Source organism: Micromys minutus, assembly GCF_963924665.1.
Source record: "Micromys minutus genome assembly, chromosome: 13".
Lineage (NCBI taxonomy): Eukaryota > Metazoa > Chordata > Mammalia > Rodentia > Muridae > Micromys > Micromys minutus.
The window spans coordinates 38,585,876-38,599,457 of NC_137982.1; the positions used below are offsets into that span (position 1 = coordinate 38,585,876).

The window sequence follows — 13,582 nt, forward strand, 5'->3', positions numbered from 1 at the left end:
CATTCTGAGAACTTGTTAAGTAGGCAAGGCTGGTTAACCATCAAGTCTCAAGCCTGCCTCTACCTTCCCAGCACTGCTATTACAAATCCATGCACACCCTCAAGCCAATCTTTCTCACATGAGTTCTGGGGACTCCATGTGTCTAACGACTGTGATCCTCCAACTGGTAAAATCACTTCATCGTTCAATTATCTCCCCAGCCCATTTTTAATTTAGGTATTCTTACAGCATTTATTTTTTTACTTCATGCATCAAAGTCATGGGGAATGACATGGATTTTGGGCAGAGAGGTTCAGTTTCCCACAAGGTAAAAGATGGTAGTGAGCTGTCTTTACTTTCAGGAGACGGTATAAGGGAGGATAAAGTAGAAGGCTACCGTGGGAAGGTGGGCCAAGATTCTCAGTGTGAGAAGCAAGCGTGCAAACTTGGCTGCTGTCCCCCTCAAATTTGTCACTTTGCTAAAGCAGAGAAAGCAATGGGGTGGACAGCTCTACTGTTTTAATTATCACACTCTTCAAGCATCATCATTGCATGGAGCTGCAGTGAACCTAAGTTACGGACTCTTAACCTAGAAACTGGATTCTGTCATAGGCCTCTGCCCCTTTCCTAGTGCCAGCTCATGCCACAGCTATAGCCTCTGGCTGGCTCTTGCAGCCTCTGAGGCAGCAGTGCTGAGTAACAGCGTGGATCTGGACAGGAAGGCATAGGCAGGCATGGAATCTATGGAAAACAGCTTTGGCTAAACAGAATACACCATCAACTCTAAGTTGAAGATCATCATTTCTCATCTAGTCCACTCTGAAGAGAAGAATGACCAATGCTATATCCACCTCCTAGAGTAGCTGATGTCCAACCTTCAGACATACATGATCCCTGCCTCTTAGTGGAAAGCCTTAACCTGGCCTCAGCCTCACAGCCATGGCCAGAGCATAGCTTGGGCCTCCCAACCCAGCTCAGACTTAAAAGCTGGCTTCAGATCCCTTGGTGGGTTTTCCCGTCTGAGTCATCTTCTTTCACTTACTCTACCTGCCTGGGGCAAGCCCTGGACCTCGAGCTATCTCCTAAGGGCAAGTATGGGCTTCTGACACACTTGTCTATCTGCGTGCAAGATACTTAGAAACCTCTACCTTGTCCAGGTCTTGAGGGTCACATACACTGAACTGTTTCCTGAACCAAAAATAGAAGAATTGGGTGTCATGTCCAATATGGAAACTGGACAGAAAAGTTGAAATCAAGGAATCTGACCCCCAGAATGAATTCTATTTAAACATCCCAGAACAGCTATTTTTCTACTAAAGACTATGTACTAAAAATAATTTTCACAAAGAGAATATATGTGGTATGTTTTTTAAAAAATGTCAAAGAGGAATAGGAGAATTACTGCTCTTAAGATTTTAATTTGAACATGAATCCAAACCCCCCCATTTTTAAAATCTTCTATGCTGACTGCTTTATGTAATTATTTCTCTACTTCCAGAAATTATTACTTTAATTTAAAGTTTGAGTGACATTAATGGGGCCTAATGAAATTTAACTTTAAGCCAACAATAACTTCATAAATGTAGGGGATCTTAATTCCTAGATACGTTCATTTTAGAAAACGGCTAGTAACCTCAAGCCAACACTTTCCCATGAAACACGCTGCTTGGCCACCTTTTATTTATCAGCTTTGAAAAGCCAGCTACCCACTAATAAGATGATATTCTTCAAAGATGTATTGTCCCAGGTCCTGGCAGTACTTCGGTGCCGCTGGGAGTCTTTAGAAAGCATTTAACTCTGGCCGAGGGGTAGGGCATGGGTCACCTCAACATTTGCCTGTCCCATGGAGGGGCAGATAGGCACTAAACTAGGCTGAAGAGAAGCTGGCTGATTCCTAATTGATGGGAACAGAAAGAGCGGACAGTTAACCAGGATACAGAACAATTCAGAAGAAATATCCCTTTTCTAAACCTCTGATTTCCTATATGTCTTTATATAACTAGAGTATTTTTCAAAGAGGGGGAAAAAGAATTTTTCCTATGCAGCTTAGGTCGGCATGTATGTTCATGTGTATGTGTGAATTTGTATGTAGATGAGTGCACCTGTGTGAGCATACATGTGTTTGGGAGCCAGGGATACACCCTGAGTCTTCCTCTTTCCATTTTGTTTTTCGACATGTCTCTCTCACTGAAGCACAAGCCTGTAGACTTAGTAGGCTAGGCAGCCACCCATTCCAAGGACGATTGCGTCTCTGACTCGGCAGTAATAGAATTGTTGGCACACCATAGGTCAACATATAGAAACAACCGAAATATCCATCAGTGGATAAACAAATGCCAATGCAGAGGGGGTTCATATATGTTTCCAGTCACAGGATAGGTGAACTCATAAAGACAGCTCAGATCAGTGACACTTGGGCCTTCGAGAAACTCCTTATTAACAATGCTATCTTCTTTTAGACCTAAATGGAAGTTACACTTGCACAACACGCTGAATGTGTGAAACATAAATTGTTCAGATTAAGATAACTTAATGAACTCAAAACCTTCAAAATTTCAAAATATAGCATCCCTCTGCACCTAGCATGACATAATCCAGTTCTCTCTACTCTCTTGTCTTCGCTCCAGTCTCACGCCCATGCAGGGTACCAGGAAAGGGTGAACACATTAAAGAGAGGGAGAACATAGCAAAGACAAGAAGGAACACAGGTCCCAGAACATACTCCAAGGGTTTATAAACCAAGAGGGAAGCCAGGAAGCTTCCTCTGCGTCTTCCATTTCTGCCGAAGCTGCAAGAGAATGGGAGACACGAGACGCTAAACATTCCAACCATGTCTCCGTTTCCTCTAACTTTTATTTCTGAGTGCAGCATAAAGCTGGTTTTAGTATACACTCATCTGAATCTTTCTCTGCTAATGTACAAACTGTTATGATGCATAAGTAGTATGACATGCGGTACATGTTGTAATTAACATAATACATATGATTTATACATTGGCAAATCATACCAGTTCTCAAGTATGAATTATAAAGAATGTCTCAGATATGCTGAAGATTCCATTTTATAAGAAGGATTTAAGAATAGTAGTAAACTTGTGAACCTCAGTATCGACCGGTCACTAACTGACCGAATAGGCAGGCACATTCTGTGTGGGCTCTGCCTTTTTCAATGAAAATATTTTTTTTGGTAATTTCCACAATTATTACTAAGAAAGCAGTATTTTCAAAAGGAAATGGTTGATCGGTTTCGTAATTAGAAAATTAAAGTTGTAGCAAATTTCCTGGCATAAAACACTTTAAAAATAAATGTGCTTTAAAATTGTTTGCATTATTATCAATTTATTTGTTGTGTGTTTGCAATTGCATGGGTCCATGCAAGGGTTCACATGTGCACATATATATGGAGGTGAAAGACAACTTTTTGGGTCTCTGTGTCAAACTCACGTCCTTATGTCTGGGCTAAGTTCCTTTACTTCTGAGTCACTTTAATGGCTTCTAAATATGTTTTCTACACAATTGGGAAGAAAAAAATACCCTATGTCCTCCCTATTTTTATCTACCTTTGTAACATTCTATCACTCCTCAAAAGTTTCATCAAAAAAAAAAAATTATACGAACAAAGTCTTAATTTCCACATGGCATACAAGGTATGCTTCAAAACCACATTCAGAATTAAACGTTCACACCGGTTTCACCTGTACTCATTAAGCTAGAAAGCAGTTACTAATACAGTCGCTGCTGGAAGAGCTGGGCGGTTAGTGTTGTTTAAGAGCATCGACCACACTTCAGGGTAAAGCCACATAGCCAAGAACACTCGAAGAGCAGAAATGGGGCTTTAGGGTGGGGGTGAGGGAGTGGACACAGTTGTGGGTTGGAAGGGAAGCAGGGTGGATCTGGGAAGAGTTGGGGGAGGAACGGTGAATATGACCAAGTAATCAAAAAATGTATAAATTCTAAAGAACTCATACACACACACACACACACAGAGAGAGAGAGAGAGAGAGAGAGAGAGAGAGAGAGAGAGAGAGAGAGAGAGAGAGAAAGAGAAGTAATTCCATTTAGCAATGTCCAAGGGGAATCTAAAAAGAAAAAAAAACCACAATTCTCTGTGGGTTCGGGACAGTTTTACAAACACAGGCTAAGTTGAATACAGAAGGCCTGTCACTCAGCTGCGAAGGCTATACTCATGAGACCAACAATAAAACGTCCTTTTTAGAACCAGAACACCTACTGCACACACAAAGACTCACAGATTAGGGTAAGTTACTCTGTTCTGTATGTTCATCTAAAGACAGCAGTGATTCTTTTTCTTTTTCTCATAGCCCACAGATTAGTGGACCATCTGCACACTGGGAAGATGTGTTTTTAAAAACAGATGTGATGACGCGTCCCAAGCACTCCCCCATCCTGAGAGATTACCTTAAGCAATCTAATGGCGGTCACCCAGCACATCCTGCTCTGCTCTTCTTCTGCACAGAGCATTTTCAGGTCCCGGGGTCCTCCTGCTTTGTTAGGCTAGAAGGCCACAGCACATTATTTAATTGTTAATGCATATCTCGAAGGTAACACCTGTTGAAATAAAAGCCACTAAAATTCTCCTATACATAAGAGAACTCTATCTCTTCTTTTAAAGAAACCAAAAGAAACTCAAGCTTACCTAAGAGGCTGAGGCTTTCTTTACTCATCTATCAAAACATTAAGCTTGTACCTTAAAACAGAATCCATAGGGAGTTGGCGCTCCATGCTTCTTTTTGCCTGTCACTAACATGTAAACATTACTAGTGCTGAATTCGCTGAAAAACTGAAAATGACGTGGTTCCTGTAAAAAAACAAAATTATATGTGAACATTGAAGTGGAGGCACAGTTCCACAATATCTTTTGCATTTCTCATATTGCGTGATTTATACCTCTGCCAAAATAGCATGGCCTCGAGCAAAATTCCACAGCAATGTCTCACACACACACACACACACACACACACACACACACAGCCAAAAGTAAAGGGGGTTGCATTCTCTTAACTAAGAGCTGAATACAATTTCATTTAAATTGACAAGGGGCAATTTGTTTATCATTTTACTTCTCCTAACAGGCAAATTCCTATTTGGAGTTTCCAGTTCTCATTAACCAATGTGTCAAACCAAAAGAAAAAAAGCAGAAGCCTGCCAGGCTTTTTGAAAGTATTTCTGTCATCCCCGTGTCGAGTGGTCCGTTCTGCCACAGGACGACAAGTGGCTTCATGAGAAGAAGATGAAAAATAAGAGAAAGAAAATCCTGCTTCTTTTAGACACAGGCATCCCTCCCGTGTGTGTGTGTGTGTGTGTGTGTGTGTGTGTGTGTGTGTGTGTGTGTGTGCTGATGACAGATTGTGTGGTCATCTTGTTCCACAAATGGAGAGGAGCCTGCACAGAAGAGTTCAGGAAAATTACCTGGGATGGAATTTGTCTGATTGTCAGGGCAAAGGGAAATCAGGAGCAGCTATTTCTTCTCTGGAAAACCTGAGAGATTTGGGACTGGCCATAGGAAATTATGGGGTCGCAGTACTCTGTGATAGGTTAATAACTTGGAGAAGTGCTTAATTCTGAGGTTGACTATATAATCAAAACTGGCCAAAATGCATTTGTTCCCTAAAACCTTGTGACTAGCAGTGTGGGCACTGAATCACGGAATCAGTCTTCCATGGAGCTTGTTAGAAAGGCAAAATCTCAGTGCCCAAACCAGGCCCATTGAATCAATATCTGCATTTTAACAATATCCCAGATGGTCTCACAAACAGTGTTTAACAGCAGTGCACGCACACGCACACACACACATGCATACGCACGCATAGAGTACATTCAGCAGTGTGAACAACCCCGTCCAAACTGGAAAACATTTTATCATTATTTACCAGAAAATTATTACAACTCAAAAGATATCATTGTGTCATGGTTCCTAAGTGTGTACTTCTTGACTTCTTTGGAAATAAAGCACAGTATTTTTTTATATTTATTTACTTACTTAGTTTGGGTTTTTGAGACAGGGTCTCTCTATGTAGTCCTAGATATCCTGAAACTCTCTAAGTAGACCAAGCTATCCTCAAATTCACTGGGATCTTCCTGATAGTGCCCCAAAGTCCTGAAACTAAAGTCATGTGCCACTATGCCTGGCCAGAATAAACTTTTAAAAAAAAGCATTTTTTAAGAAAAAAGTAAAATGAGGAATTAAAATATAGGAAGGCTTTCTTACTGTTATAACTTTTTAAACTATATTATTCACCGACAGAAACTAATTTGATAATAAAAATGCATATTAAAGGCTATATTAATTCAGTTGTGAAAATCTGTTAGTAAATGTACCTATGCTCATGTAAGAAAGGAGAAGGAAAGATGGTCCTTAGGGCTTTCACTAACATGCAATTCACAGCCATATCTCCAAGCCTTACAGCAGTGGTGAGTCACTCCCACACAGCATTTACTCCACTGGAAGTGAAAGTATTCAACCAAGATCTCCTCAGAGGAAAAACATGAAGCAAAGCCGAAAAACATTGTCTGCTTAGGTAGACAGGCCATGTCAGGAGGCAGACATATTGAGGGCTCAAAAATCAACGTACTCTTAAATAGCACCAATTTTTTCTTAGAAGGTTAATTTAGAATTATGTCCATGTGTAAATTACAATGTGTGTGTGTGTGTGTGTGTGTGTGTGTGTGTGTGTGTGTGTGTGTGTGTGCGTGAACACCACAGTGTGCTTGGGAGGTTCAAAGAAAGAGTGGGAGTCAGCTTTCTCCTTCCAGCATATGAGTTCAAACTATCTTGAACTCAGGTTGTTTGACTTAGCTGTGGGTGCTGAGCCAATTCACCTGCCTGATATGTGGATTAGAATATCATTTTATTAATTGACTAATATTTAAAATACTATTACCCCAGGTCTTAAGATAGATTTTCCTGCCTCTGGAGTCCAGTTATATCAAACAGATGGTTTTGTTTGTTTGTTTGTTTGTTTGTTTTAAGGCATAGGGGCTGCAGAGATGTCTCAGTGGTTTAGAGCATTTACTGCACTTGTAGAGGACCAGGGTTCAGTTCCTAGCACTCTTTCAGTGACCATAACCACCTCTAACTCCAGGTCCAGGGGAACTGACACTTATTCTGACCTCTACAGGGTCCTCCATGCATGTGATGCACAGACACTCACTCAGACATAATCCAAAAAATGAAATAAATATTTTTAAAAGAAGTGTAAATCACATTACATTTCAGATCTGAAGCCTCAAATGAGAAAGAAGCAAGACAAAGTCTGGCTAGAGTGAGAGGAATGGACACCCTTGATAAGTGAGCAAGAGCATCCGGAGTCACGAATCTGAAGACCTTTAAAACATATCATAGCAGGTGGCTAGGATTCAAACAAATTTGCAACTGCGACATCAGTTAGGAGAGTAATCACCACGACAAAATCGAACCTATCACAGAGCTAATAGATAGTGCATAACATATCCCCAAATACTGTGGCTTACCTTGGATGTGCCTTTAGTAGAAAAATATAAACCAGATCTTCGGAGAAAAAAGTAAGCTTTTTTCCAAGATTTCTTTCCCTGTTCCTTTGCATGTAAGAAGCCATGGATTTCAGGATATGTGCTTGAGCTTAAAAACATCTGAAAGACACATTAGATGTGCTCCTAAACTATGGAAACAGTGATACCGAGAGTCTTTTATCTGTCAGGGACACCTATGAAGACTCAAGTAGCAGCAGGGGCATTTGCACTACACCAAGATTGCAATGCATCTTTGAGAGAACTCAGTCAAAAGCCTGGCCCAAGTTCCAAATTAAGGTTATTCAGAAAATACACATTCAAAGTAATCAATAAAATGGGTGAAAACCAAAATCACACCTATTTCAATTTGTCTGAGAAAGTGGACCTTTTCTAAAGAATTAACTCCTGATATATTTCTTCTTCACCTATAGATTCCCATGCTAGTATTTGGCCTATAAAGTACATTATGTATTGCAGTATACTGTAAGACTGCCATTGTGACTTCTGTCATAAAACTGAATCAAGCTGAATCAAGCTCACCACCCTAATGAGGATAAAGCATTCACTCACTCCTTGCCTCCTGTGATTTTGGTTTTAGGTGGGCATAGCAGGCTGGGATTGAAAAGGAAATTTTAACAGCATCTTTTATCCCACATGGATGTCAGTAGTGTGATCTTGGCATTGAGTCATGAAGAGGTGGAGTCTGTTTTTCACCCCCTTGACTCTTTACAAGTCTGTCACCCTTAGAGTTTGGTTGGAGAAACAAGAAATACTACCAGTTCTAGATGGTAGTCCTAGCTTAATGGTTTCCACCAAGTGATTCATAGAAGCCAGCTGTCAGATTTTTTTTTAAAATGTAGTTACCTAAGACTGCCATGGGCAAAAGGCCTAACAAAAGTGGAAAGGGCCAGGAGGATAAGAGACCATGTGGAGAGACAAAGTTCACTTTGTCTTTTCAAAGCCAGCTTTGAAAAGGAATCTGAGCCTTTAGCTACTGAGCCAAAGGGCAACAGAAATATGATCCTGGCAGCAAATTCTTCCCCAACTCATACCCCAGAAAATCATTGATAAGATGGGAGCAGGTACTTTAAGCCATTAAGATTTGGAAGAGTTTGTTACAAAGCAGTAATTAGTAGAGACACTGGGCATGTGATGGTGAGGAAATTGGAAAGGAAAAAGACAATCATATGTAAGTGGCTATGCTGGGCCCTTATTAGGATAGTGGAAATGCATTAGTGTCTCCTTCTAAAAGGAAAAACAGAAATCCCTATGAGAATGCAAATTCAAAAATGGAAAAATTCAAAGTAGCAGAAATCATTAACTGAAATGGGGTAAAATATCCTAAAGGCCTATAATATATCCAGGGAAATGCTGATAGGAGATATTTACATTTTTAAGTAAATCGCTAAAAAAAAAAAAAATTGATGCAATGAGCCATTAATTAATTGATATGCAAAACAGGCAAGTGGGTTCTTAGTTTGAGTGCTTTCCAAGTTATTAAACCAAACCAATTAAATTTTTAAAGAAGAGTCAGAGGGGTCACGCTAGAAAGAGAAGAAACCTTTTAAAAAGTAGAAACATTGTCTCGGTGGAGAGGAGAGGTCAGGGCATGTGCTGGACTATCTGATTCTAAAGCCTGTGATTTCCCTTTTTATTATAATTTAACATTAAAGCAATGGAATCATAGGAGAAGACAATTTAGGAAATGAGGTGGAAGAAAAATCACAACCATGTCACACAAAGCATCCACGGGCAAAGCTTCAGGGGTCTACTCTACTATTCCAATGGGGTGCCTCTATGAGACCCTTCAGCACAGAAGCTATCTGGGAAAAAAAGTAATTTCTCTTAAAACTAATGATATTTATCAAATATTCTGAAGGATAAAAATAAAGCATATCCTATTTTAAAATGCACAGGAAAGAAATCTGTGATGAGCGCCTTTGTCTAATGTATAAAAAGGCATGTTGTACTGATCCATACAACATTACTACTAATTGAATTTGTGAACTCCCAGGTTTAGCTTCCACAGCACTAATGAATCTGTTAAAAACAACTGTGGTTGCCATATCTGTTAATCTATTGAAAATAAAATTACCCAGGTAACTGATTGCTGAGATGATGCCTTGAAAAATGACCATCCCAAAGAACAGCCCAAGAGACAGAAATAAGCCCAGTAGTCATAGGGAGATTTTATGGTAATGCTTCAACCGTTTTAGGATTGCATGTCTTTCCCTCATAGTCATGTAAGTGCTGACTCACAGAATGTATTGGGTTTTTGTATTTTGCTGTTTATTGTAATGAATGCTAAGATCTGGAGTCTACACATAGCTTCTGGGAACCTTCCCCCAGTTAATTCTGATTGGTAAATAAAGATGCCAGCAGCCAATGGCTGGGGAGAAAAAACTCTGGCAGTGTTTAGGGTTCCCAGGCTAGAGACTATGAGGAGGGAGCCAGAGGGACGGGGTTGCCATGGAAGAACGTTCAAGAGGGAGAAGGAGAGTAACCATGTAAAAAGGCTTAGAGAACATGGCCTAGAGGGCTGCTTAGTTGGGTCAGGAGCAGTCACGATGGAACATAGAGATTAGTAAATAGTACCTGGGAGTTATCAGTAAGGAAGGGGCTTCTAACAGTATGGAGGTTAGGCAGTTGCCCAGCTATTGTGCTGTTTAAGGCTTGTTAAAATATAAGGCTGTGTATGTCTTTCACTGGGGAACATAAATGGTCAAAGGAGGGTAGGACCTCCACACGGGGATTTAAAGGAAAGGATACATCGCATATACCTTCTCTTCCAATCACTTATCTATGTATTTTCTCTCAAATAGTATTGAAGCTCTCTATTACAGAAGCTGTACTAAGTGTCTACCAGTATAAGTGACTGAAGTTCACTAGAAAATTGGATTTTTCCAAAAGATGTGCTTAATAAAACAAAACAAAAAACAAATCACATGTAAGTTTTCTGTCATGAAAAGCATCTTTAAATACTGAAAATTCTTTCCAATCAGGAAGAAAATCTTATTGAGTAATTAAGTAAATTATTTATTTGTCAATTTTTTTCCTTTTTTATCTTCTGGAAAAATGAATTGCTTAGGGCACATTTCAAACTCTGGTTTAAAAAAAAATCTTATAGCAAAAAAAATCATTTTTCATTTTTGTGTTCTTATATAGTTTAAGAAAAACATTTTACCTGCAGGATCTGTGTCGGGGACCTGTCACCATTCATTTCCGTTGGAAAAGACACCATGTGTTCTGGAAAGAAATACTGACCAAAGATACAAGTTAAATTAATCTCAAACCTAGGCCAGGCAAGGTTCCAAATGACCAATATAGTAACCTAAGCAAAACATGTACAAACCAACATGTCTTAAATCTCTACAAAATGATGTGGAAAATGCCATTCCTCCACCTAAATTACATGGCCTCTTTGTGAACCCAGGTGGCTGTGTGTGCAGACACAGCAACCATATTCACGGCGAAATCTTACCTCTTGAGTTTCAAGTGAGTTTGCTCTTACCACGGCCTTCAGTCCTGCAACTACCTTACCAGGGGCTGCAAGAGTCCTGACCCATTGCACAAAGTCAAGACTCCTAGAAGTAAGGGGCAAAGGCTGTTTCTAAGGTCATAGCGCAGAACACTGACCAGCCTGGACTCAGCTGAAAAGCAAAAAGGCCACTCATTTCTACCTACTGTTTTTTCCAGTCTTGTTTAATCATAAAATTCACCCCAGCAAGTTGTTTAAAATAGAAATCCCCAAGCTTCATTCTTGACTTTTCTGATTCAGTGGGTTTGGACAGGTCTTGAAGTGTATGTTTTTAATAAGTCCTGGGGCTCCCCAAGGTAAATTTCATGATATGAAAAGTTTGGAAACATATATTCTACTGTGTTTTCTTCAGGAGAGGATTTGTCAACAACCATCTACTAACACTGTGGTAGAAAAAACTCTGCATTGTTTGGGCTGAACTCTGTGGTAGAGATCTTTAACAGTAAGCATTCAAACCTCACACCACTACCTCTCCCCACTCACCCTGTTAATTACAAAAGAAGCAGCTCCCACACATTGTCACATCACCCCCAAGTCAAGAACCACTATGCAGATTTTCAGAAATGAATGTCAAGCTTCATTGAAGTAAAAGTAAACAAAATAAAAATTGTCCACTAAGCCATAGTTCCTTAAATATAACTTGTAAATGGATGTCTTAATAAAGGTTCTCAAGAAGAATATACTTTTCCTTCAAATCTAATTCTATTTCATTTTTATTAGAACTCTCATTTTCTTTGTCAAAGATCAACCCATTATGTTTCTATTAATAAGTTTCAATAAAAGAGAACATAAGAGGTCTTCTAGGGTTTGAAAATATTCTATTATGGTGTGTATCATATATTTTTCATAAAGGATCATTTCAATCCAATTATCCAAAACTTAGTGTAAAAATACACCACAGCTGCAGAGACAAAAACAATTTAAAATAATGAGCCCAGAAGTGATTCTGACTTCTCTGGATCCGCAGACTTCATTAGGATAACATTCATTTACTTTCTTTTAAAAAGAACTGTAATGGGGGTGGTGTTTATGAGGTGCTGTGCTTTACCTAATATCTACCTAGTTCAGCAGTTACTGCACTGAATATAAAATAATGTGAAGAAGATAGGTCTGGAAAACTACAGAGCTCACAACCATCACCAATTTGCTTTAGAAAATACCTTATTTTCCTAAATTCTATGAAATGCACTAAACTGTAACGTTGAGGAAAACACTTAGGGACCTATAACAATTCGTTTTCTAAAGCAAACACAGAATTTCTTTGACGTTGTGTCTTAAACGACAGAAAAGAGAAGAAATAGTAAATCTCCAAACTTTGAAATTAAATAGCCAAATTTATCTCCATTCGGAGTTTGCCGATAATGTTAAAGTGTTTTATCTGTGAATGTAAACTGCCATGCATCGTACCAATCCAAAGCAACCAGCTCTGTTTTACTTATTACAGTGTTCTTCTACACATAAAATCCAACTGACCCATTTAATTCCATAGCCATTAACAGAGAGTCCACTCACCATTGGGTTCTTAAAAAATTCATATTTGGCATAATTCTTTCTAAGATACAGCTTATTGTCTTCTTCCATCCCCCAGTGAGACAGCACTTCAATCAGTAGCTCATGGTCTTCTACTGTTCTCTCTGTTAGAAAGTTTCAATGCGTGTGTTGTCAGACACATGAATAGTTCAACAGACGAATGTGAGGATACACACAAATACATCAGCATGCAAACATATAAAGTAAATGATGCATCATTCACAATCTATTATTAAACAGCAAATCTTGTCTCAATTCTTAAATGTCTACACTAGCAAGGTTTCTGTTCAATTCGGAGTTATTACATCGACTTTTATGCCAAAGCAGTCATCCAAAAGGAAAATTACATAAAATATCACAAATGCCATTTTTGCTGATTCTCATACTCCTTTTATTGCTATGCAAATTACAGTATAAGTTTGATAACAAATCTGTATTAAGATGTGAAAGCTATTCTTTCTTTAACTCATCATGGTGCCAAAATTAAAATATTTGTTCCAGGTTTGAACAATTCACCTCATTAAGAGATGAAGAATTTTGACAGGCTCACTGTGCATTTAAGACACATAATCTGGGTAGCTGAAGAAATTAAAATAGATGCTTTAAAAAGGAAATTTCCACTCAAGTGGATACAGTTTTTTTATGAAGCTCAATTCCTTGTGGCACTTTATACTTTCAAATCTAATTTAAGAAAAATAGATCCTATATTAACAATGGACATAATTAAGTAAGGTAGGAAGGTACTCAGTAGAAAAATAATTTCAGTGAACCAAGCAATGGCAATGTTAAAGAATTCAAACATAACCTGTGAAATTTCTATTGTAACGCAAACAGTGATGATGTTTGTGACTGCAAAATTTATAAGAGCCCCAGACTAAAAACTATCCGTATATTCCTTGACATGAGAATGGTTTTTATAAGAGTACATACAATAAGTATATTCTACAATAAATAATCTAACAGAAATCTCTTCGGATCTAAAATGTTTATTGCATGATACATCTCACATAAGGTTCAGTGTGGGAAA

General features: G+C 38.8%; 1 protein-coding gene across 2 annotated transcripts in view; it reads right to left on the reverse strand.

The window, feature by feature from the left end:
• The window catches only part of GRB14 (growth factor receptor bound protein 14), a 103,693-nt gene that overhangs the window by 12,506 nt on the left and 77,605 nt on the right, over window positions 1-13,582 (reverse strand). For both annotated transcript variants that reach the window (XM_080928058.1, XM_080928059.1), the window contains 5 exons: window positions 12,538-12,659; window positions 10,672-10,746; window positions 7,470-7,607; window positions 4,687-4,797; window positions 4,398-4,493 (listed from right to left, as the gene is read on the reverse strand). In XM_080928058.1, the coding sequence (XP_080784184.1) occupies window positions 4,398-4,493; window positions 4,687-4,797; window positions 7,470-7,607; window positions 10,672-10,746; window positions 12,538-12,659 (542 nt within the window). The remainder of the gene's footprint in view (window positions 1-4,397; window positions 4,494-4,686; window positions 4,798-7,469; window positions 7,608-10,671; window positions 10,747-12,537; window positions 12,660-13,582) is intronic.